Source organism: Chelonoidis abingdonii, chromosome 2 (genome assembly GCF_003597395.2).
Source record: "Chelonoidis abingdonii isolate Lonesome George chromosome 2, CheloAbing_2.0, whole genome shotgun sequence".
Lineage (NCBI taxonomy): Eukaryota > Metazoa > Chordata > Testudines > Testudinidae > Chelonoidis > Chelonoidis abingdonii.
This window is the reverse complement of record NC_133770.1, coordinates 100550605-100575546: the sequence shown is the minus strand read 5'-3', so window position 1 is coordinate 100575546 and position 24942 is coordinate 100550605. Positions and strand designations below refer to the sequence as shown.

Sequence of the window (24942 nt, the reverse complement as noted above, 5' to 3'; positions counted from 1 at the left end):
CCACAGGATTATTCTGTTTTTTCCATCACTGATTAACAGTAAATGCTCATCTAAAATGTTTTAAAACTTTGATACAGATGTAAGCCACGGACTGAATAAACTCTCCCCTAATGTCTTTTGGTGAACTAGTAAAAGACCTCAGGAGTAGACTAAATTTGCATAGGCACACTTATTTTGCCTAAGTGATCAGAAGACAGACCTGTTTGGCAAAGGGATCACTTTTGGCTGTTCTGGCTGTTACCTTACACCACATATTCTTCACAGAAATATGGTTATGATATAAATATGACATATTAAGATTACTTTATGCAAGGTGGCTCACGCAAGATATCATTTAAACGGCTGTGATCTACTGAATGTGTTTATCCAATTTGTATGCATGTATCATTTTTTTTATCTGGAGCTAGGAATATTGACCATGTATGTGTATTTCAAATGTGCTACTTTGGGCAACACCTAATACTAGCCCTTTAGGTATAACAATGAAAAAGTCAGACAGGGCTGATGACCCATCAGGAAGGACAATGGCCTGTGAAAGAGCTTAATCTTCCTGTGGACTCTCCAAACAGCCTGCAAGTAATGGCTGCTATGACCCCGAGAGACATGTGACTGAGTCACTTGTTACTTTTCCACTGTAGAGGGATGGGGACCAAACAAAGGATTCCTGCCTTTGGTAAATCCTTTTTAAGGGCTGGGGAGGGGACTGATCAGGACTCTCCTCCATTGCCTACCCAAGAAGAAGGACTGCTGAAAGAACCTGAACGGACAAGGAACCAACCTGAAGGGAAAAGCAGGGATGAGTCCAGACTGAGACAGGAGTCCAGTCTATAAGAAGAAATAACTGGAACTCTCAGCTACTGAAACTCTGCAACTTACCTAAAATAACATTTAGCTGAGGAATTATTTCTTGAAACCAGTCTCTAATATCTTAAGGTTAGTATGCATGTTTTATTTTATCTGCTCAGTAATCTGCTTTGTTCTGTTTGCTATCCCTTATGGTCACTTCAAATCTGCCTTCTATAGCTAATAAATTGGTTTTGTTTATTATTAAACCCAGTTTGTGCAATTTCTAATTGGGTGGGGGAGAAAGTAGTTCTGCACATTTCTCTTCACATTGAGGGAGAGGGTGAATTTTTATGAGCTTGAGCTGTGCAGATCTTTCTATATAGTGCAAGACAATATTATTTTGGGTTTATTTCCCAATGGGGGTGTGGAAGTGAGTGCTGGGTAAAGGGCAGTAAAGTAAAGGGCAGCAGAACTGTATTTAATATGCCCTAATTGAGGGGTCACCCTAAATTAACATCACTTGCTAAGTAGGTGTCAACTCCAAGTGAAAGTCAGAGATGATGAGGACAGATGTTCCTACCTGGTGGTGTGGATTTATTTAAAGGGTCCTAAAAGCCACTTAATACTCTGCCTCTAGTGTATAAAGGCAGAGCTGACTAGACTCAATTGAGAGTCTTGGTTTCTTCTCAGTGATCACTACAGCTAAAAAACACTGACAAACTCATTTAGGGTCCGAGCCTTAGACCTGATAGCACGGACAGTGTTGTGGTGCAAGACAACACAGAGGGAGCATTGGCAGTGAGGTTCTCTGCTGTGCAGTGAAATCACTAAGGGCTGAAATCACTAGGGCAGGGCCAGGCGGAGGAAGCTCAGAACATGGCATCACAGCTGAAGGCAGAAGTGGTAGAAGCAGCAAGACTGGCAAATGGTGACAGAGGTGGCAGCAGCAGCATTGAGCAGCTGTTGAGATGGCAGTGTCATGCCGTGGGATCACTGGGTTGGGTCTCAAGTTGGTTCTGTTTGATAATGCTGAGAGGAACCCCTAGACACTGAACCCATCCTGTGTTGCCGACAACATTGCCTGGCAGAAGGGTTACATATGGTGTGTTCAGGTAACAGGCTTGAAAAGCAGTAATTAATGTAACACAGAAGAACTGGGTCCTGAGGTTACAGCAAAGGATTTTGAGTATAATCCCAGGGTACTATTCCCAACTTCTGCCATTGATTCACAGTGTGACCTTGGCCAAGTCCTGTAAACTCTCCCCAGCTAAGTTTTCCCATCTGTATAATGGGGCAAATAATATCTAACCACCTCACAGGAGTGTTGTGAAGTTTAGTTCATTAGTGTCTGTAAAGTGCTTTTTGATTCTTGCATGAAAGTTGCTGTAAGGTGCAAAGAAGAGAAGGTGCCAAATTCCTGCTGAAGATACCTAAATAGCATGGCTAATCTGCTCCTGTATCGTTACATTACTCACTTCTTGTTTGCAGTCTGAAAATGTGCTGTCATTCTGGAATAATTCTTTTCTTTCTGTTCCTCTCTAGTGGCAGAGGTGACAGTGAGGTCTCCAAAGAGGTCAACAAGCCAAGTCAGGCGGGCAATTCCGCTGAAAGCTGGGAAGCCTGATTGCTCTTCATCCAAGGCACCACCTATAGGAATAAGAATGAAAGGACTTGAGAAGTGGAAAAGAAACCCCCACCTTAACCAGCTACATGGAGTCCAGCAAGGGGAAAGCTCTGAGGGTCAGTCTGGGATGGGAGTCTGATGGTTGGGACCCCAGTGAATCTAGTCTGCTGAAAAGGATCATTTGGTGAGCTACGCACCAGGATATGCTGCTTCTTTTCAGTTGTTCTGAAAGGCTGAAACCTTTCAAGTCTCTCTTGCCCTCCTCAAATACTGATAACTCAAGGGAAACTCTCCCACTATAGCATGTGTGTGCCGTCTGTCCCATTTAGGCCAGGACCATCTCCGGTTTCTGCAGTCTTGGCCAATGACCCAGAAACCCTCTAGGAGCTTCTATTGGGACCAGATGGGAAGTTTAAAGCTGCCTGTTCATCCCCCTTTCCTAGCCAGAACTGCTCTGCCCTATGCTGAGGGCTCCAAGAGCCAAACAGAGGGCAGCACAGAGCATTGTCAGGGAAAGGTAGCAACCATCTACCCAGTCAGCTGTTACAGCTGATGAAGATGGGTGGGCAGAAGAGGGCATGGGAAAATAATTGCCACCCAGATCTCCATCTGAAGGTAGAGAGGAAGACAGACATAGATACAATGAGAGTGCAGGAAAACCCTAAGGATGTTGGAGAGTGCTAGTATATGGGTTCACACAAGGGGATGGGGGAATGAAACCTTTAATCTCTCCCACCTCTTTGAAGACAAGAACAGGGGAGGAGCCTGGGGGTCCTCAGTGGAGAGTGGGGTGATTTTCAGCAGCTCTCCATCCTTTCTGGAGACCAGATGAGGATGAGGGGGCTAAAGGGACCTCCTCAGGTCACTGATACCCCAACATAGAAAGAAAGCAGACAATAGCTGCAAAGATACTAGAGGGGAACAGGCTTGCTGTCCTTCATCAAAGAAACTGGGGAGGGAGTAGCAGGCCACAGACCCGCTCTCCGACACAGGCAACTGCCAGCAGGGGCAAACAGTTGTTTGAAGATCTCTCTGGATGGGTCCTGACTCCATGACTCAAACTACTACAGAACAAGCCCTCATACGAGCAAGTGAATGAATGAAGTGGCTGGCATCTCAGCAGGACAGGCAGCCCTAGTTTCTTTAACAACCGACCTGTGAAATGTAACGTTCCTTTCACAAGCTCCTTCCCAGCCACCTCCTTTTTCAGCTGCTTGTACTCTTCTGTCAAAAGTTCAATGTGCTCCACATGGAGGATTTTACCTGTCATTGAGAAAACGAAGATCAAATGGGATTAGTAAAAGCTTTCTGCATGAATCCAAATCCATTTCTAGGCAGTAAACCTTTGAGCAATCATCAGTGTGAGCACACTTCAAACAGCCTTATCCATGGCTGGCAGAATGGTGCCAAGACAAATCGTCAAGACATTGCACTAGGGATCCAATTTTGGTTCACTGTTCTCAGGGGGCCACACCTACAGTCTACAGTTACAGCAACTTTAGCAAACAACGGCAGCGTTTTAGCTATTGACTTTAATAGGAATTGTGTGAATGAACCGACCGTAATACTGTTCCTTGAAAGTTGAGGCACTAGCCTTCAAAATGAAGCTTGGGTGAAGTCCTAAATCTTAGATTGGGAGTTCTGTGCAGCAAGCCCTGTCCTTGTGTTATGCCTCAGATAATGGAGCCCTGCACTTTGTTTGAGGTTCTTAGGCACTACCACAACAGATGTAATCTAATGTCATTGTACAAAGCTAGTTACAACTTTAACATTAAGGATCATCACCTTTCTGCTCAGCCATGTCCCAGAGCTCACGTGCTGTGCTAGCAGACAGCACCATGGGGTACTCAACAAGGACATGTTTCCCAGCCTCCAAGAACATCCTAGAAGGAGAGAGAAACAGGTCTTCAAAAGATGCTACCTTATTCATCTCTCTTCCTCTGAACAAATTCTTTCTTAGGGTACATCTACACTGCACGATTATTTCGAATTAGCTTAATCCGATATTACAAAACAGATCTAATAAAATCGGTTTAGCACGTCCACAGTGGGATCACAAAATCGATTGTTTGCGTCCATGGTCCAAAGCTACATCGATTTCAAGAGCGGTGCACGTGGTAGCTGTTCTCAGCTATCCCATAGTTCCCACTTCGGGTTGAGAGCACAGTGCGTGAATTGGGCAGAAAACATCTGCTCTTCACCGCAGCAGCAATCGCGTTCTGCCAGCAGCATTCAGTACACAGAGGGTGACATTTACAGTACTCAAGGATTATTTATTTTACTTTTCTTTCACGGTCGGGGAGGGAGGGACTGACGAGCTGTTCCGTGAACCATGCAAGACACCGTGTATTAAGCTACAGACATTGGGCGCTCAGCAAGAATGCAAATAGTGCGTGGAGAATGGTAGCTGTAGTCCTCCTTAAACCCCTCCTTCCCTTCCTCCCTCCATGACCATCCGTTGAGTCTCTGGCTTCCCGTTACGGTTGTCACGCACTGCTGTGTATCAATGGAGTTTATTCTTTCAACGCTTTGGCATTTCCTGTTCTTTAACGGAGCTCTGATAAAACAGATTTGTCTCACCATACAGCGATCAGATCTAGTATCTCCCGTAAGGTTCAATGCAGGAGTACTTTGCATTTGAACTGCATCTCCACCCTTGCTGATCAGTAGCTGGACACGTAAAGCAGGAAATGTCATTCTAAAGGTCTCGGGGCTTTTCTGCTTACCGGCACTCAACATCCGAGTTGCGATTGCGGACACAGAGCGGTCAGTGGTGCACTGTGGGATACTCTAGGAGCCAATAATGTCGATTTCCGGCACAACGAACCCTATCCGAGTTATCAACTATGCGAATTTACGCTACTCCTCTCGTCTGGGAGGAGTTCCGAAATCGATTTAAGGAGCCGTTTAACTCGATATTAATGACGACGTCATGTGAACGGGTACAGCGTTAAATCGGTATATCGGCCATTAAACCGATTTAAAGTCGCAGTGTAGACCTGGCCTTACTCTAGCAGCCAACCCCTATCTCTAGGGATGTGGGAATAGCATGAATGAATGTGTTGAGAGTGGGGGTAATACAAGGCATTTTCTTAAGGTACGTCTACACTGTGATTAGACACCCGTGGCTGGCCCGTGCCAGCTGACTTGGGCTCACAGGGTTCGGGCTAAGGGGCTATTTAATTTCAGTGTAGACATTCAAACTCAGGCTGCAGCCCATGCTCTGGGACCTTCCCATCTTGCAGGGTCCTAGAGCCCAGGCTCCAGCCCAAGCTAGTTAAGTCACATGCCTAGCAGATTTGGATTCTATTTCTGCCTCCACCACAGACTTTCTGCATGACCTTGGGCAAGTCACTTAGTCTCTCTATGCCCCAGGTCCATATGAGGAGGATACTGCCCTATCGCACAAGGTTGTTTTGGCGCTTAATTCATTAATGTTTGGAAAGCTCTATGAGATCCTTCGGCAGGTGCTTCAGAAATACAGGTTACTAGGGAGAAGATGGCATGAATGAGAGTGTCAGGAACCAGTTGGTAGGGAGGGGAGGGGAGGAATTGAAGGAAGTGGTATTTTCTGAATCCAGTTCTTGTATTTCCCTCCAAAATACATGTAAATCCGATAGTACTAATACATGCATGCAGCAGAGCGCCTGTCTCATTTTACCTCAGGAGCGTAAACCTCATAGTCACATTTACTTTGAGAATATGAGTATTATTTTACATTGCTAACAAAGAGGAATGTTTCTAGACACGAATTCATTCTTTGATACAGCACGTTCCATTGCATAGCAGTGCCTAATGCAAGGAAGTAACAGGCAGAGAAGAGGAAAAGAGAGACACATACCTGACATTCTCCTCATGGCTTTTGTTGTCAGTGCTGATGATGGCCGCCTGGACCTCTTTGTTTCCCAGAGCATCTTGCAGACTAATCTGCTTGACCTCGTTAATATTACCCAGGGTTCTTCTAGTTGTTCAACAGAAAGAAATAAAAAGAACCAAGCAAACATCACAACCACAAGCCACGCTCCCCAATTGTTATTGGAACCTCAGTCATAGACCAAGATCCCATTGTGTTAGGTGCTGTACAAACATAGATAAAAAAGATAGTTGCTGCACCAAACAGCTTAAGTACAAGACAAGATACAACAGGTGGATACAAACAGACAAGGGAGCAAAAGAAAACAGAGAGACAATATCGGTCAGTTTAAAGGACAGTGGTCATAGCATACCAGTGGCCTAATCACTGTAGGAATCATGGCAAAGGAGAGTTTGAAGGAGGGATTTGGAGGAGAGACGAGGAGGATGTTTACAGGAGGCTCCTCCCAACATGGGGGGCAGCAGAGAAAAAACATATATATGCTTGTTTGAAAATTTAACAGCTAGGTGGTGAAGACTGGCATCATTGCCAGAGAAGAGGCAGGTGTCAACATCTTAATAGTGTATGTGAGATGATAGGTAGGACGAGCGTAGGCCATGCAGGCCCTTGAAAGTGAAGATGGGTCATTTGTGTTTGATGTACTAGAGAAGGGAAGCCAATCGAGGGACAAAGAGAAGGGTGACATGGTCAAAGTGACATGATAGGAGAATTACCTCTGTAGCAACATTTTGAATTATGTGTTAGACTGGAAGCCAAGTATTGCTTGGGTCATTCAATAGTACATCTAGCACTAGAAAAAAACACCCTAGGAACAAGGTTGCATTGGCAAGGAGATGTAATGGATGGCCTAATAGGTCTTTTCTATCTCAAATATAGCTGGAAAATACATCCACAACCCGAGCTCCCCATATGTTCCACATAACTATTTTAAATCATTGTGCTTTGTTGCTATAGTGCAGAAAGCCCGATAGGAATGCTCCGAGATAGCAGCACTGTTGTGCAGATTCGCTTAAGTTTCAGCCACATGGTTGCTGAGGATAAATGATACTGCCACCTAAAAGGTAACCTTATTGTACAGCCTACATTATGATTTGTTCTTCAAAATCCACATCTAGCTTCAAAGACAAATTTTACAGCAGAGTCGCATTGCCAGAGTTCTACAGATGAATTACTTATAGACACTAGCCCATCAGTGCAGCTGCTTAAAGCCTGTGCCATTCTACAGCACAGTTCAGTCATTTGGTTATATTTCAAGTCTCTTTTAAAAGCCTGATCTTACAGGGCTCTGAGCTCTCTCAGCTTTCCCTGAGCTAAGTGAGAATTGAGGTGCAAAGCACCTCGTTAGAGACCCTCAGCATCTCTCAGGACTGAGTCCTAGATCTGCTTGAATGATCTCATTGAGGGCTTTGCAAAGCTTCCTGCAATCATCAATCAACCTAACCTATGGACACTATGCGCTGTCACATAAACCACATTTACTGTGCACCCAGCAGACATCCTTGAATTACTTAGAAGAAATGTATCTTCTAAGATGAGCCTGGAAAGTTATACATGCAAAGGGGAGAGAGTAGGTGGGGGGCAAAAATAATCTCTACACCATGCTCATTAAAACACATAACTCAAATATCTAACCTGGATACAAAGCCAAACAGTTTCAGGTGCTCAGAAGGACTGGAAGGCATCGGATTCAGCATGTCTCTTATCCGCACAGATCCAGCAATTCCGATCCCCACCACCACAGTGCCAAACATTTTGTTAGCCTAGAACAAAACAAAATAGATAAGTCTAGGAAAAAATGCATACCGTTAATATGCTCCCCTTCCCCTGCATTATACACCCACACTTTAGCATCCAGGCAGCTCACCAAAGACACCCTGATGTGTTGCAGGAGGCTGAGTTCACTCATATTCTATTGAAGTCCATGGGATTTGAGGACGATCAGCACCTCACAGGATTGGGGCCTGACGACTCTTGTAACTGACAGCCAGTATGTCAGATCCACAGTACAAGGCTGTTCTTTCCCAAAATGGATAGGCAGATCTTAGAGAGGACAGGGATCTTCTTGTTATATAGCACCTTTTGCCCAGACTGATCCCAAAACATTTTGGAAAACTAACAACATTTGACACAAACTACATTAAAGGTTCACTCCTTGAGCCTCTGCAATGCAGCTTTCTCTGGACTGAAACAAAGAGCGCACAGCAATGTTTCACAAAACTTTAGGACAGGAAGTGAAGGATACCCTTTTCCAGTTGAAACTGCTGGAGAATTTTAAAGATGCAAAAGGTAATGACCTAACTTGTAACTTGGCTGGAATACTAGGGTGACATCTCTACTCTTCTGAAAAGCACTATGATCTCTTTAATGACGAGTGGTCATGCCCTCAGTTTTCCTTCTCACTGAAAAAACAGCACTTTCAATGGCAGTATCCCCTACTATCATAAAGGAGCAGTAGCTGGAGACAGTGTGGTCCAGTGGCAGGGTGCTGAACCAGGAGCAGAGAGAGCTCAGTTCTATTCTCTGCTTTGTCTTTGACTCACTGTGATGATTTAGCCTTTGAGTGGCTGAGTATTCCCCCTGGGCATAATAATGCTTATTCATCCCGTGTTCTGCTTCTTCTATTTCATCACTCTGTCTTCTCCCTTTTTCCTTGCCTTGGTGCAATAAGATCTGTTGATTAGTTCTGCTATATGATTACTTCCTTTCAAATCTTTCCTAAAACCTCATGTTTTCCTCAATGACTCCTGTGATCCCATCAGACAACACAACGTGGCACAGCTGCAGGCTCTCGTTGCAATCCGTTTCTGCAACTGCATTTTCTAACTGTACTGACAATGCTAGAGGTCAGCTGCTACTAAGAAATTCTATCAACTGGCACTAAAGAGTCTCATGTTGCGTATGTTGCATCTGGGTTTTGGCCTCTATTTACGTATTGCTGTCACTGCCAATATGGTTCATTTCATGTTTATTATTGTCTGTCTGTACTGTAGTATCTGGTGAAGTGCTCCGACATACTGTCTTGATTTAATATAAAGCAAGAAATGATTGATGTTGCAAGAGTCTCCATTAGGATCACAGCAATGTGCAGTTACCAGAGGGTGTCATGTGATGTATAAGCTCGACTCAACAGGGAACAAAGATGCAGTTGAGCCCCAGGCTTGGTTTTATTTGGCCCATAGAGAGATGAGGTCAGAAAGACCATTACCAGCGTAACCCATTTCAAATGATCAACATTCCCTCTGACCAAATTCTGGGCCTGATTTGCATTTACACTAATGCTCCTATAACGGCATTTTCCATTGCCAGAGCCATGTACTGTGGGCGTAAATTACACTTACACTTGAAGGCCAGTGTAAATGAGACTCAAATCCTCTGACAGAGCAGGTAGGGTATCACTTGGTATAGTTTCAGTTGATGGTATATTGCCCAGAAATCCTATAATACATTCTGTGCTAGCAAGCGTAGAGCCCACGGAAATGCCCACAACTGGTGAACAGTGGGGAGCTATGCCTTACTGATATGGCACAACACAATATTTTTTCTAATTTGAGAAATCAGCTAAAGAAAAAAATATTTGCACGTTCAGGCCAAATTTTGTCCTCTGATACATTACAGGAGCTTCCTGGGTGTCTCAACACAGCCACAGAGTATCACCTACATAGTGTGGGCAGTCAGGGCTAATCACCTTTGTGATGATGGCAGAATTCTGGCAACAGACCAGCTGGTGAAGAGCATGGATATGATGTGTCCATGTAGTTTTGAGAGCTGTTTTTAAGGCAACTGGTGTCCGAGGCTGCTAATATTTTTTACTGCTTTCAGGTATCTCCTACCTCACTTATATCTGCAAACAAAAGTACTGCTCCAGTGGTTGCTAAGCTCTCCTGAAAGCTCTATAGGCTTCTCACTCCCAAGCAGTGCCTTCCCCTCTCTAGCTGGTGAACTATATTTCAATCCAGAAGGGGAGAGGGAGGGAGCTGAGCCTCTATTCTCATTTGGCAGAAACAAAATACTATTTTTCAACAGATGCATAGGATATTGCCTATGAAACCTACAGCTACCCTTTGAAAATCTTCCCAAATTTTGCCCCATGTAAAATTAATGACCTCCCAAAGTAGATACATTTGGCAGAGGCATGAAAGAAGCTTTCAACCCTGTAACAAATCCTGTTACTAAGCAACCCGTTGTCATAGCAACTAGCCATTCAGAGCAGGTCCCTAGCTCTTTAGGGCTTCAGAGGTTAAAAAGAACACCTCAGTCTTCACCTGGACACTATCAGGCCACCAACGTAGCCTGCACTTGTATATAGATAAAGGGAATCAATATGCCAGCATTACTGCTACTTGTATTTTATTCCTCTCAGTTCATTCACACACCAGATCCTGAAACTGTTCAACAATCAAAGAAAGATAAATCTGATGTTACTGGGGCCACCCTGCATCTCTCAGAGCAGAAATCAGTCCAAACCATTATTTCTGTGATTAATTTTTTTATTGGTTTTCATAAAGAAACAGACAGTGAAAAGTACAAGCCAGCAAATGCCCCACAGCATGTATACATTTCCAAACACTGCACGCTTCATGGGATCTCCAACAGAATTATGCTATTTTACGATGTGTCAAAGCTGCAAGACCATATAATGCTACATAAGCATAAACGCTAGAGTGGGGGGAAAACAGTGTTAAAACAGAAGACATACATAAATAGGGAGGAAAGAGAAAGGGGTAGGTAGAATGGAGGTCTGGCATTCTTGGAGCCATCTCAAGATATTTTTATCCAAATGTATGCAGAAATGTAGTCCAAATTTTTTCAGAATCATGTAATTGTTCTCTACGATGATAAACTCCTCTTTCTTTGGCTGCTAACTCAGATATCCCTGCTCTATTCTAGGCAAAAGTCTATTCTTCCCCTTTTGTAAAACCACTCCCATGGAGATCATTACAGCCCTCACCCCTTCCCATATCCCAACATCCTGCCCCAGCCCTGAGCCCCCTCCTGCACCCAAACTCTCACCCAGAGCCCGCATCCTCTCCTGCACCCCAACCACCTGCCCCAGCCCCAAGTCCCCTCCCATTCACCTGAGACCCCTCCAACACTCTGAACCCCTCAGCCCCATCCCCCAGCCCAGAGCTTGCATCCCACCCCCCTCCCCCAGCCTGGTGAAAGTAAGAGAAGGCGGGGGAGAGCAAGGGACGGAGGGAGTGGGATGGAGTGAGTGGGGAGGGTAGGGCAGGGGTGGGGCAGTATCTGGACCAAACTGATATGTTAACAAGTGTTGTAAGTACCGCCTCTCCACTAAGGGTGGCAAGTCCTCATGATGCTTTAGTGCTAGAGAAGGGAAACACCTTCATGACTGATTAATTGGGAAATCCATATGATGCCCCTGCTCAGCCAGTTCTTCCCAGTTACAGGTTTGTTCCCAATTTGCAAGTGTGAGTTGCCTCACATAGGTGCTTCTCCATGACAGTTAGGATGAAATGGCTACCTCTTAGCCAGAATAGCCAAAATCCTTAGCGCAGCCACCACAATAGGCACTTTTGTTTTTCTCCATCAGACAAAAAGAAGAACCATGGACACCCCCAGGGGGAACTGGATACATTAACATATGTTCATTTTTTACCAACGTGAGTATAAGGGTGTTAGACATCTGTGACATGATAAACGCCTAACAGTAGTTTTGTTTTGGGAGGTAGGTGTCAGAGCCCAAACCTCTCCCCCTACCGTCTCTAGGTAGTTGAATTTTTTTTAAATTACAGTTGTGGTCATTGACCAAGGCCCTGCAGGAAGCCTCTAATAATGCTATTACATTTTTTTATGTAAGACAGAGGGATACACACGCACACACACACACACAGAGCCCACTTAGAACAGAGGACCCTAGGCAGAATATTGATTTCTATTGTGTTAACTCTTCCCCAAAAACTTGGAGAGAGGATGCCTTCTATCTATACAATTACTATTTGAGAAAGTACAGGATCCATATTTATCTTCACTAGTTTATTAATATTTCTTAGTACTTTTATACCTAGGTACTTGCATCAGTTTATTTGTAGAAATTCCTCTGAGAGAAAGTCCCACTACACTACAACCAGGAAATTGCCTAATAGTTCTGATTTTTCCCCAATTTATTTTGTAACCAGATATTAATCCAAATTTTTGAATTAGTGACAAGGGGGCTGGAATTGGAGTTTTTGGCTTGAATACACAAAAAGGGCATCATTTACATATAATATCAATTTCTACTCCATGGAACAGAGCTGTCTGCCTTAGATATCTGGATTTAGATACGAGATATTTGTTCTCTCATTATTTCAAACCTTCATTCTGGGCCAATGGGTATAGTTTTCCTTTAAATGCTGAAGTGACAAAAGAGAAAAAGTTTCCTGCCATAACGGCTGCACTCTGTACCTACCTGGGTGAATAAAAATCAGTGATGGAAATTTAAATATATTTTTTTAAATTTTAAATCAGTTTTTTAATTTAAATTAAACACAGATTTATTTAAAAAAACTATTTAAAATTAAATTTGAAATTGACAGCCTATGTTAAAAATCTATTAAACTGTTTAAATTAAATACAAAAAGCAATATTAAGCATTACACAATTGCCTCCAAGTTTTAAGAGGAGTCAAAGGCTAAGCACCTGGATCTACAGTTTGTTGAAGTGCTAAACCAGCTTTTGACAGCAGTAGCCTCTTCTGCAGGTGCAGAGAGAATATTTTCTCAAATTCAGCTGGTCTATACTATAAAGTTAGCTTGACATAAGTCACCTTGAGTCAACCTAGTGGTACATGTGTACACACTCAAATATGTCTCCTGCCTCTGTAAGCAGCCTGTTATGGCAATGCAGTAAAACCTCATCCTGATTGCCCAGGTTGGAGAAGAGGTACAACAGGGACCTGCAGCAGTACTGCGTAAAAGTTTAAGAACTGTGGCAGGCGTATCAGAAGACCAGGAGGCCAACTGTCAATCTGCTGTTGAGCCACAGACCTGCTGCTTTTACAACAAGCTGCATGCCATACTTGGCAGAAACCCTGCCAGCACTCAGAGCACCATGGATACCTCCAAGGAGCTCAAGACACAGATATCCACCTTAAACAGTGAGGATGGATGGACATGCGATCGGGGGCAGGGATGTCTGGCTACGCTACAAGCCAGGATCTGATAGAGACTCCACTACAGTCTAGTCAGTCCTGGCAGTCAAGCATGGGTGAGCCTGATACAGGGGAAGGTAAGTGTGTGCATTTCCCTTTACAATGTTTAATTGAAGTGTCCAACGGCAACGTAGCAGGACACAAGTATCGACTTTGCATGAATTCACCCATACTAAAAGAGGTACAACGAAACAGGCAGACTAGTTATCTGCTTTTCATTCTCCTGCAGAGTTAGCCCTACACCCCCAACATTTCACATGGCATCGGGGTAGGCATTCCTACCCCTACTGCTCCACCCCGGGGGACAGTAAGGAAAACCACAGCTTCACATATGCTGCCCTTTGACAGCCACAGCTGATGTATGTGTAGCCGTAATGAACTGAAATGAACATGAATGCTCTTTCCCCTTGTTAAAGTTCTGTTCTGCTAATTTCACTTTTTTTTAAAAATTATATTTGTTTTTTAATTGCCATTTTTTTTGCACTGGTTTTGGTACCTAATAATCTGTTTCTGGTAAATTCATCTTTATTAGTTCACAACAAATGCTGCAGAATGCCTAGTGGCACTGAAAGCACTCACGATTTGTTATTGTACAGGGCGACAGAACTCACAGGATCAGTGACAAAGAGCGTAATAATTGTGAATGAACAGCAAATACTGCAAAATGAATAGGTGCATTAACCGTTACACTCATTGATGTGCTCCAAGCATCACACAATTCTTAACAGCCCCCAAAACTGCAGGGCCAGGTAGAGCACAGTCCACCACATCACTGTCCACCACAACACTGTGGCTCACTGTTAAAGTGCTCTTTCAAGGCCTCCCTCGGCCACATAACTTCATTCTTGAACTCTTTTAACAGCCCTTGTGGCTGGCTGTTCAAAATCAGCAGCCAGCTGCTCCGTCCCCGTCCTCCACCGCACTGGTAACGTCTCCTACTTTGTCTCATAGATATTATATGCAGGACACAACAGACAGATATTGCCACTGGGATATTTTTCTCACTGAGCTCTAATCTTGTGAGTAAAGAATGCCAGCTTCCCTTCAATCTTCTTAAAAGCACATTAAATTGTCATTCTGCACCTGCTGTGCTGGTGGCTGAACCTTTCCTTGGTACTGTCAAAGGGGATCAGTGTATGCCTACATGAGCCAGGGGAGCAAGGGGTAGCGCTGGGTCCCCTAGGATAACTATTAGTATTTCAACATCACCAATGGTAATGCGCTGGTAGGGAAAGGAAGACCCTGCTTGCAGATTTCTATGCACTTCTATGTTCTTAAAGACGCAAATGTCATGCACCTTCCCTGATCAGCTAACATTAATGTCAGTAAAGCATCCCCAGTGAGCCATCAACGCTTGCATAACCATAGAATAGTAGCCCTTTCTGTTGATGTACTCTGTGTCCAGATGGGCTGGTGCCAAAATAGAGACATGCGTGTCATATATCACCCCACCACAGTTCAGAAAACCCACTGCTGCAAATCCATCCACTATGTCCTGCATATTGCCAAGAGTCACCGTCCTGTGTAACAGGAGACAATTAATGTCCCTATACATTTGCATAACAGCCCTCACTGTGGATTTTCCAACTCCAGAATGATTTCCCACTGACCGGTAGCACCTGGTGTTGCATACTTCCACAGTGCAATCACTTCTCAACTGTTCGTGCAGCACTGATTCCAGTGTCTCTGTGCCAGAGGGCTGGGGTGAGCTTGGCACACAACTCAAGGCATGTGGCCTTATATAGTTTAAGTTCTGAAGCTATTTTGCATTGCGATGTGATCCCACCAGTCAGTGCTTGTTTCTCAGGCCCAGAAGCAGTGCTCCATCATATGCAGCTGCTGCATGATCACCATCAAAACCTTGAATTGGTTTTCACTATGTCGCACAGCAATCTCTCTTCCATGAAACTGTCATGTCCCCCACTGCTGCAATTCTTCCTGTGGATCTGCAAATACTGGAGGATAGTTCGTCCTGTGTTTGCATTTCTTGTGAAACTAGTGAAGAGCTGTGTGGGCTACATGCTTCTGCCAGAGATGGCAGACAGCGAGAAGTATTGCGCGGTTTTGTGGGATTTTTAAGAGAGACATGAAAATTATGGGATATGGATGGAATTATGGGATGGAGAAAGAAGTCAGCCTGTATGACTTGTTTTTGCCCCACTATGCATTGCCATAATTTTCTAAAGAGAGAGCACCAGACAAAGGCGAGCTGCATACTGGGATACCTACTCGTGGAGCACCACACCATGCATTAACACAAGCACTGTGGTGAGTATGCACAGTGCCAACGCAAGAAGTCACATGCATGAGTGATATACTAGTTGTGGAGGTTTTATGCCAATGTAAGGTGCATTGACATAGTTTGTAGCATAGATATGGCCTTCAACAAGTTCAGTTTACTGTCTAGTTCCTTCACAGCTGAGACACTGATTGGGAATTTAAAAAAAAACAAACAAAAAACTAGAAATCTTGTTTGCCTCTTCCAATGAATAAAAACTAGGTAAGAGGGCAAGATCTACTAGTTCTAAAATCTTGAAGGATGTGGTGATAAAAATACAATCAGTTCAATTCATTAACTATACTTAACATCGCCTTTGTTCAATAAAACATTTAGTTTTAAGTAAATAACGTGTTTTGATAAACTTTTTTCTTATGTATCCAGCACTTTTAAGGTAGTTTTATTTAACCAAAAAAAAAAACCCTTAAAATTGATTTTTTGTATGTGGAACGTATTTTTTTTGTATATGTATAATGGAATTTGAATTTCTATCCAAATAGAGCTTGAGGCAAATCACAAGTGAAAAATTAATCATCTAGTAAATAAAAAATGCATCATTCATCATTCTCTAACATGATAAACATTAAGAATCTGAATAAATAGAAGTTAAGCTATCTTAAATAAGTCTTAAATGAATGTGTATAGATATAATGTGTCCTCCTGGTTGGTAAAAAACACCAAATTTAGTGTAAAGACTATATTTAGTTACAAATCAACATGTTTTAATGGATACCAATCAATGAGAATCTCTTTAGGAAAATAATTTTAAAAGTTCAGACGCAACACACTATTAAAACTGATAATTTAAATGAAAGTTTCCTGCCTCCTGATTTAAATCATGATTGACAGTGATTTAAATTAATCCAGCAGTAAAGAAGCAAATAGTCTGATCTGATGAGAGTTATATTTGGTTAACTGGTCAATTCAAATTCTCATATGAAATTACCTAATAATAAAGTTCATGATATTTGGGCATTTATCTGCCATGGGACCAGATGTGTACAACCGTAACAGGGTGGACCCCCACTCCTACCCTGAAGGGTTAAAAACAGCCCTTGGAGGGGGCGCTGGCTGGAGAAAGAAGCTTTTAGGCTGGACTGATTGGGGGAAGTGGCTGCAGCTGGGGCCATGCCCCAAACAGACTCAGCTGGCCCTATAAAGGCAGAGAAGCCAAGGGCAGACAGAAGTCTCCCTCTGCCTGTACAGGGAGATGGGCCTGGCTGCAGGGAGCTAGAGACAGGGCTGGGGAAGCAGGCCTGAGCAAAGCAGGGCTGGGGAAAGGCAGAGGAGCTCCAGCCTGGAAAGCCCCAGGCTGCGGCCTAGCCTAAGGCCAAGAGGTACTGGGGAGTTGCAGAGGGCAGCCCAAGAGTAGGCCAAGGCAGCAGGTCCAAACCCAACCTTGCCACTGATGAGTAGGCTGATACTGCCCCAGGGCACAGGGCTAGACAATGACAGGCAGTAGCCATATACAGAGGCAAGGTGAGGACAGAGGGTGGGGGCTCCCTGGGGAGGGGAGACCCTGAGAGAAGGGGTCACTGCCAGGGGGAAGCACCCCATGTAAAAGGGCACCGGGTCCAGGAAGGGACACGGGGGCCAGAGCTGGAATGAGCTAATTCCCAGGAGTCACCAGCAGGAGGCGCCGCAGGGGTCAGTCCGCTCATCTACACCAACATAGGGTTGTACAAAAATATCAATGCTCTGAGCTATTTGTTTAAACTGAGAACCTGAATCTATCCATATGTGGATAGTCATTAGTAGCACCATAGCAAAAATAGTGGGAACATGACCGAATGCCCTCTCTCAGAATGAGTATTCCCCCTCAGTGGGAAGAAATCATACATACTTGTCCTTGGGATATTTCCAGTGCAAGAAATAGAGGAAATTCATAGACAAAAAAAGAAAAAAAATCTGCTCTGGCAGATAGTAATGCCTGGTAATGGTGCGACATTTTTCATAACACAGAAGTAGGCATCTATGTAAGATCATAACTTTACTTGTCCTTCTTCTACAGTTTTAATGCAGGAATACGTCTTCAATGCCTCAAATATCTGGTGATATAAACACCAATTGCAATGTAATCCATAAATATAAGTGCCTACTAACCAATGTTGGCACTCCCGCCATTTTATCTGAAGTCTAGCAATATTTAGCACCTAGACACAAATTGATTACACAAGAATCTTAACATTCCTTTTTGCAGGTTATCAACACTTTTGGAAACCATCTCATAACATAATCTGAAGAGTAAACATCTACCACAGGTTCCAAAAACCAATATAGAGATGCTGGAGTCATAGCCACTGAGGACAGATCCATCTGATTTAAAGTAAAAGTCAACGTCAGCAGTCTTGCCTTTGGTTTCCTACTTGCCGATTTAAAGTGTGATTAAAATCAGTGATTTCAAATTGCTTTGATTAAATCAATCAATCAATCAACCTCGGTACCTGCTCTAGTTTTTTTGTTTATTACTTTGTATTGTGACAAGAGCTTTGCCTGATGTTAAAGGATTACTGTGATATTGCTGATTCTACCATATCTTGGCTTTTACCATACTGGGAAAAGGTAGAATAAACCACATGGCAATACTTTTAACATCATCAAAAATTCATTTCCCCTTCCTTCTCCTCTGCTAAATGACCTGGTCAAAGACAAAGGCTATTAAGAAGGTTTTAACGGGACTAAAGAACTATGCAACCTGTGAGGAAGGTGCACTTTACATTGCTCAGCAGTAACCTCTCTGGCCTATTAACAGTCACCGCTGACAGGCTGCAAAAAAAGTCCTGTCTCAACTAGAAGAATGGTGGCTACAAAATGGAATGTGATGTCTTGCAGGATTGCAGCGAGTTAAAAATGACTCCTATAATTGGGAGAAGGGACCACATGGTATGGTGGGAAGTGAAAAGAGGAAAATAAATCTTTTTATTCACTGGTAGCAGAATCTTCAGTTAGTTCTTCATCGACAACAATCCAATTCTCTCATTGAGATAAATTGCTGGGGGCTGTATTATTCCATGCAGGGCTACTGTTACCCATCAATTCTTCCGCTGCTCTTTCTAGGCACTTACTGTGCACATGATGTCCACCGACATCCTCACTGGGAAATGCTTGGTTTATTCAGCAGCAAATAGGTGCATAGGACTGGAATATACATGGAAAATTGAGTAGCATAAACAGCCATATTCTAGCTCAGTGGTTCTCAACCACTGCAGAGGTCTTCCAGGGGTACATCAACTCATCTAAATATTTGTCTAGTTTTACAACAGGCTACAAAAAAAGCACTAGCGAAGTCAGTACAAACTAAAATTTCATACAGATGATGACTTGTTTATTCTGCTCTATATACTACACACTGAAATGGAAGTACAATATTTATATTCCAATTGATTCATTTTATAATTATATAGTACAAATGAGAAAGTAAGCAATTTTTCAGTAATAGTGTGCTGTGATACTTCTTTGTATTTTTATGACTGATTTTGTAAGCAAGTAGTTTTTAAATGAGGTGAAAATTGGGGATACACAAGACAAACCGGCCTCCTGAAAGGGGTATAGTTGTCTGGAAAGGATGAGAGCCACTGTTCTAGCTGGAGCTACCAGGAATATTCAGAAGCAGAAAAGTCATGCTCTATTTGAACATGCCTGAGAATTTAGTAGCACAACATATGCTTTCTACTTGCATGCAATAGTAATACTTAGCAGTCTTGTTGCATTTTACATCTTCAAAATGCTGTGCAAATACTAATTCTTACAAAACACCTTAAAAGTGAGTGCGTTGTCTTCTCCGTTTTACGTGACTTCCCCAAGATCACAAATAAAGCCAATGGAAAGATAGGATTAAAACACAGATGTTCTTAATTCTTTGCCCCAAGTTCATTTCTCCAGTCATAAAGCCTCATCAGTGAATCATTAGAAAGTTCAGGAGTGCAGCAGTGCATTTTGCCCGGACATACTTAGAACCTTCAGCAACAGTCAGGCATTTAAATGTCTTACACCTCCTTCCTGCAGTTTTCAAATGTTGCTTTTTAGTTACTTGTTCCTAATAAAGAAATGAGTAACTCAGGACCAAAAATAAATAAAGATTTTGCAATTGACGTAAACTAGACCAATGTACCATGGATATGCACCCCACCTTCCTGAGGTTCTTCCATCCTCATCTTACTTAATGTGCTATTTTAAAATGATTACTACATCACTTTCACACTTCTTTAGCATCACAGATTAGCATACCTCCCACATAAGGTTACCTATCACACGATCATTTAGCTTAAAAATCTGACTAGTAGTGCTTGCTAGCTTTTTGTGCACTTGACAGAAGCTCTCTCAGACTCCCAACTATTTCCCACAAAATACTCACTATTTTCCCACTCTGACCAAATTTCCCTTTATATGGCTTTCATATGTGGGCCAGCCTGATATTAAATCAGTAACCCTCTCAAGCTTCAGTGCTGATGTACATATTTTTGTTTCCATTTTACCATTTAAAGACAGAGGATCTGATTATCATTCACATTATGGCCATTTTACACTGCTCTGGCAGCATAAAGAGGCCTTAAACTGAGCATGAAGGTCATTTACACCTATCTTAAGGCACCTTTACTATCTTAAGGCCTATCTTAAGGCATCTTTTTGTATCACTGAGATCAGGCGCAGAACTTTTAAGGGTCAGAATTTACCCTTTTCCAGCTGGTGCCTATAAGAGAATGACTCACTTCAATTTATTCCTGAATCCTCTGTGTTTCTCTCAGGAACCTGGCAGTCAGGCAGATCTAATTCTGCAACGTTTCCAATACAGCATTTACAGTTTCCCCTCAGAGAGGGATCAAATGCAGTTCTCTCTGTAGTAAATCGTAGAAATCCAGTGAAACAATGGAATATTATGCAACAGTTGTAGTAAAAATGCTGCTTCTAATCTAATTGGAGCAGACAAAGCAGAAGCAGAACTAACTAGTAGTCATTTTTTATTACTACCTAGGACCACCATACAGCATTTGTAATTTTTTGTTTTGTTTTTTAAAAAGAGCAGGCTTGCTTATAGGCCTCAATTCAGCAAAGTATTTAAGCATGAACATCCCAGTGAAGTCCACAGACTAACCCCATAGGGAACTATTCATGTGCTTCAAGTTAGACATGTGCTCAATATTTTGCTGAATAAGGGGTACTGAGCTCACAGCAATCTTAACTAAACCGAAGATTAAACTTACATAAAAAGCAGAATGAAAGATGATGCCAAAAATTTTGTTTGAACAGTAACATGCAATGTGAAGAATCTGTTTCTTACTCCACTTTTGCCGTGCCCTAGCGATATGGCTAAACACTTCTGGAAGCAAGAGATAATCAGGAAATTAATTTACACATGCTCCACCCCCACAATGTACATTTAATACGTTAACGAAACACAAAATAAAAGTCACACAGAACTTCTCTCCAGACCACTGAAAGGGTTTTCAACTTTCATTTGTTGAAACACCCTTGTATGTTTTCCCTAAGGGGGTTTGCGTGCATGCACAGCTGTTTTTTATTCTTTGTTTTGTGGTCCTTGTGTGTCATTCTGAATTCTCAGAAATAAAGTAGTATTACAATACATCCTTCCAGCAAGAGTATTTATGTTTTTATCTACTTGGTTCATAGGTCATGAAACTTAAATTCTATGACAGCTTACAGGAAGGCACATGGGTTATGGTAGGAGTGTTTTGACACTTTGGAGCCCACATTACTGCTCTTGCACGAGTTTGTCAGCAGATAGTTCTGTAACAATGGCCTTTAAAACAGAGCAAATTATTCCTTCCTGGCTATTAATGACCATTTACACAACATACATCTGAACAGTTTAAAGCGTATAGATATACCTCTTTGCCCAGGCCTTCCAAACTGATTAAACCCTAGTCTTCTAACTAACTGGCAAAACTGCAGGCAGCAGTCTGTATTATTAAGATTTTGAGTGTCTCATCGTAAGACATGTAATACTATGGTAATAGGTACCTAAATGCTTGGAATAATAAGTATGACACATTAGAAACATCAGCTGTCTCCAATATTAATATTTTAGGCAGATCTTAAGGGTGGAAAACAATCTTAAAAATACATCTCTCTGGAACCTCTCTTTCCACACCACCACTTATATCGTCAATTCTCTGTTGAGACAGCTGAGTTCCTCTGGGACAACTCAGATAAACCGGAGAACAGGGTGTGAGAGATCCCAAAATAAGACACTCTTTCTTGAGGGGGCTCAGCAGTGGAATGAGCTACCAGAATGCATCAGTTCCCAAACTGGTGGCCCACAGAGTGCTGGAAGGTTACAGGGAGCAGGCCCCAACATCCTTGCAAGTACCACAAGGGGCTGCAGCTGCTATTCCAGCCCATATGCTGAAGCAGCACACACAGAGAAGTTGTGCTGAAGCTCCGTGGCCTTCTCATGGGTTGTCAGAAGATGAGTCCAACCCACTTACTGCCCAATACAAAATATGTATGGGGATAGCGGGGGGCAGGTTTGCATAAATTTCACCCATACATGTCAGTGTCCCTTCAATATACACACAGAAGTCCTATTAACATTGTGGCAGAAACAGGCATGAACTAGAGGCTGAGGGAAGGGAAGAGGATACTCATGAGATGTCTGCTTATAGAATCTCTCTCTCCTGGCCAAACTCACAGGTACCATGGGGAGTCTGATGTCATAGGATTTACAATAATGATTCAAGTATCAGAGGGGTAGCCATGTTAGTCTGGATCTGTAAAAAGTGACAAAAACGCCATGTGTCTGATGAAGTGGGTGTTCACCCACGAAAGCTTATGCTCCAATACTTCTGTTAGTCAGTTATGATTCAGAAACTTTCAGAGGCTCCAGCCATTCCTGTGACTAGAAGGACACTGCTAAGTTTGTACAACTTGTGCCTGAACCACAAAATTCAAGAAGAATAAATTCTAAATATGTTACTGTAAAATCCAGCTTGGACTGATACCCTCAGCAAGATCCATGTACTAGGCACGTCTCCTCTCTTCTCTACTGAACAATAAGGCTACTGGAGTTTAAGATTCTGTGATCTACATGTATAGGACATCCATGTTCATGTAACTGAACATGTAATAATTTAGACTCCAATTAAGTACCTCCTGTTTCCCACTTATTGCTGACTTATTGTTAATGCAACTTCCAAACAAATAGCCTTCCTATTTTCCTCAAGAAACTGAAGCACTATGCATCCACAAACACATTTTTTGGACAATGTTATACAAAGGAAAATTGTCACCTTAGCATCTAGTCAAAATCATGAGAGGACTAGTGGATAGGACAGTGTTTCCCAAACAGTGGGTCCCGTTCCACCAGTGGGTGGCAGTAAAGTACTAGATGGGTTATAGGCCCAGTGTAGCGAAGAGGCCCCGCAGGGCGTAGGGGCAGGATTAAAGAGCAAGCCCACCCTGCACTCACCTCACAGTGGCGGCTCCTATTCTTTGGGGATGGGCCCAGCTATCTGCTCTGGATGTTGCAACCTAGCACTGCAATGCCATGCGCAAAGTCGCAATGCCACTCAGATTTGTCCCGGCTGCCCTGCTGTCATGATGGAAGGGTGGCCAGGCCAAACCTGAGTGAGTAGCATTGTGATCCCATTTGCCAGGCTACAACGCCCAGAATGGGGAGCCAGGCCTACCCCAACTGACAGGAGCTGCATTATGGGTTGAGTGTGGGGGAGGCTCACTCTCTAACCCCCTGCGTCCTTTTTGCACTGTACTAGGGGTGTAGTGCTGAATCAAAAGGTACTACTGCAAGGTGTCAATGCACTCTCGGCAGGGCAAAGAGGAGGCAGCAGTGGCGAAGGACACTGGCCTATGAACACACCTCCCTACCCAATTTGGACCCTGGGTGGGCCACAAAAAAGAGACAAAATGCAGTTGGTGGGTCACCTTAGTAAAAGGCTTGGGAACTAATGAGATAGGTAAAGCCCTTCAAATCTGCGGATATCTTCTGACCACATTTGCGGATCAGATGCAGATACACATTTTGTACCTACATAGGACTCTAGAGATAGGTCACTGGCCTAGGCCCTGTCCAAAGTTCTGCTGAAAAACCAGCCACTACTGTAATAAAAATAAAAATAATAATAATAATGGTCATTTTAAAATATTATGTGTTAAAACCAGTTTCAGATAGTACAACTGCACCTGAGTACCTCTGCCAATTGTGGGGGTTTTACCCCCGATTTCCTTTTTAGGGAGGCAATGTGGCCTACAGGATAGATCACTGGATTGGGATTGAGGACACCAGGGTTCTATTCCTGACTCTGCCACTAGCCTATTGGGTGACTTTGTATAAGGGGGAGGGATAGCTCAGTGGTTTGAGCATTGACCTGCTAAACCCAGGGTTGTGAGTTCAATCCTTGAGAGGGCCACTTAGGGAACTGTGGTAAAAATCTGACTGGGGATTGGTCCTGCTTTGAGCAGGGGGTTGGACTAGATGACTTTCTGAGGTCCCTTCCAACCCTAATCTTCTATGATTTTAAGTTACTTTGCCACTCTCTGCCTCAGTATCCCCAACTGATATGGAGCTTCATTGTAAAGCACTGTGAAATTTACTGAAAAGCCCTATACATGAGCCAGATTTTATTTTTAAAATGTTTGTTTTCCCTTTTGTTGTAGAAAATCCCACACAATCATCAGGGAAAACTGACTACAGCAAAGTTTTCATATTCAGATAAACTATTCAATTAGTACATTAAAATGCACAAAATAAAGAAACTGAAGAAACAGAGAAAACATTTTTTCTATCGTCTTTCAGTTAAACTAATCATGAGCCCTGATCATGTATATACACAGAGGGTTAACTTTAAGCACAAGTAATCGCATTGATATCAGTGAGAGTACTCATACGTGTATGTGTTCCACTAAGAAATTGTCCCTGCCAGCAGGCAGGGGATCTTGGGGGACAATTACTGTACTGGTGGGGTGTAAAATAAACTTTATTAAGAAAATGAAAAAAAAGGGAAAATTCAATAGTGAAGGGTATGGGGTTTGTTAAGGTAGACAGTTGGGGAGGGGTTTCTTTTAGTAAATAATATGGGGGTTTCAATAGTGGGGTACAATACAGTGGGGCACAATACAGTTGGTAACCAATGAACACTGAAGTATAAATGTAACAGGTAGCTAACAATTTCTATGTAAAGGGTGTGTCACAGCAGCATATAGCCAACTAACAGTTATGGGTAAAATGTGTCACAGTAGTGTAAATGTAAAATGTG

At 42.8% G+C, this 24942-nt stretch overlaps 2 protein-coding genes across 3 annotated transcripts in view; both read right to left on the bottom strand.

Moving 5' to 3' along the window:
* Positions 1 to 24942, bottom strand: part of BLVRA (biliverdin reductase A) — a 52318-nt gene that overhangs the window by 2382 nt on the left and 24994 nt on the right. The window contains exons 2-6 of one of the 2 annotated variants that reach the window (XM_032793474.2): positions 7917 to 8044; positions 6252 to 6371; positions 4196 to 4293; positions 3566 to 3673; positions 2262 to 2433 (exon numbers count right to left, since the gene is read on the bottom strand). In XM_032793474.2, the coding sequence (XP_032649365.1) occupies positions 2262 to 2433; positions 3566 to 3673; positions 4196 to 4293; positions 6252 to 6371; positions 7917 to 8035 (617 nt within the window). In that variant the 5' untranslated portion in view covers positions 8036 to 8044. Of the gene's footprint in view, positions 1 to 2261; positions 2434 to 3565; positions 3674 to 4195; positions 4383 to 5432; positions 6131 to 6251; positions 6372 to 7916; positions 8045 to 24942 lie in introns of those variants that run through there. The other variant, XM_075062595.1, reaches the window with a different exon arrangement.
* VOPP1 (VOPP1 WW domain binding protein) overlaps positions 1 to 24942 on the bottom strand; it is a 201796-nt gene that overhangs the window by 151884 nt on the left and 24970 nt on the right. The window lies entirely within an intron of this gene.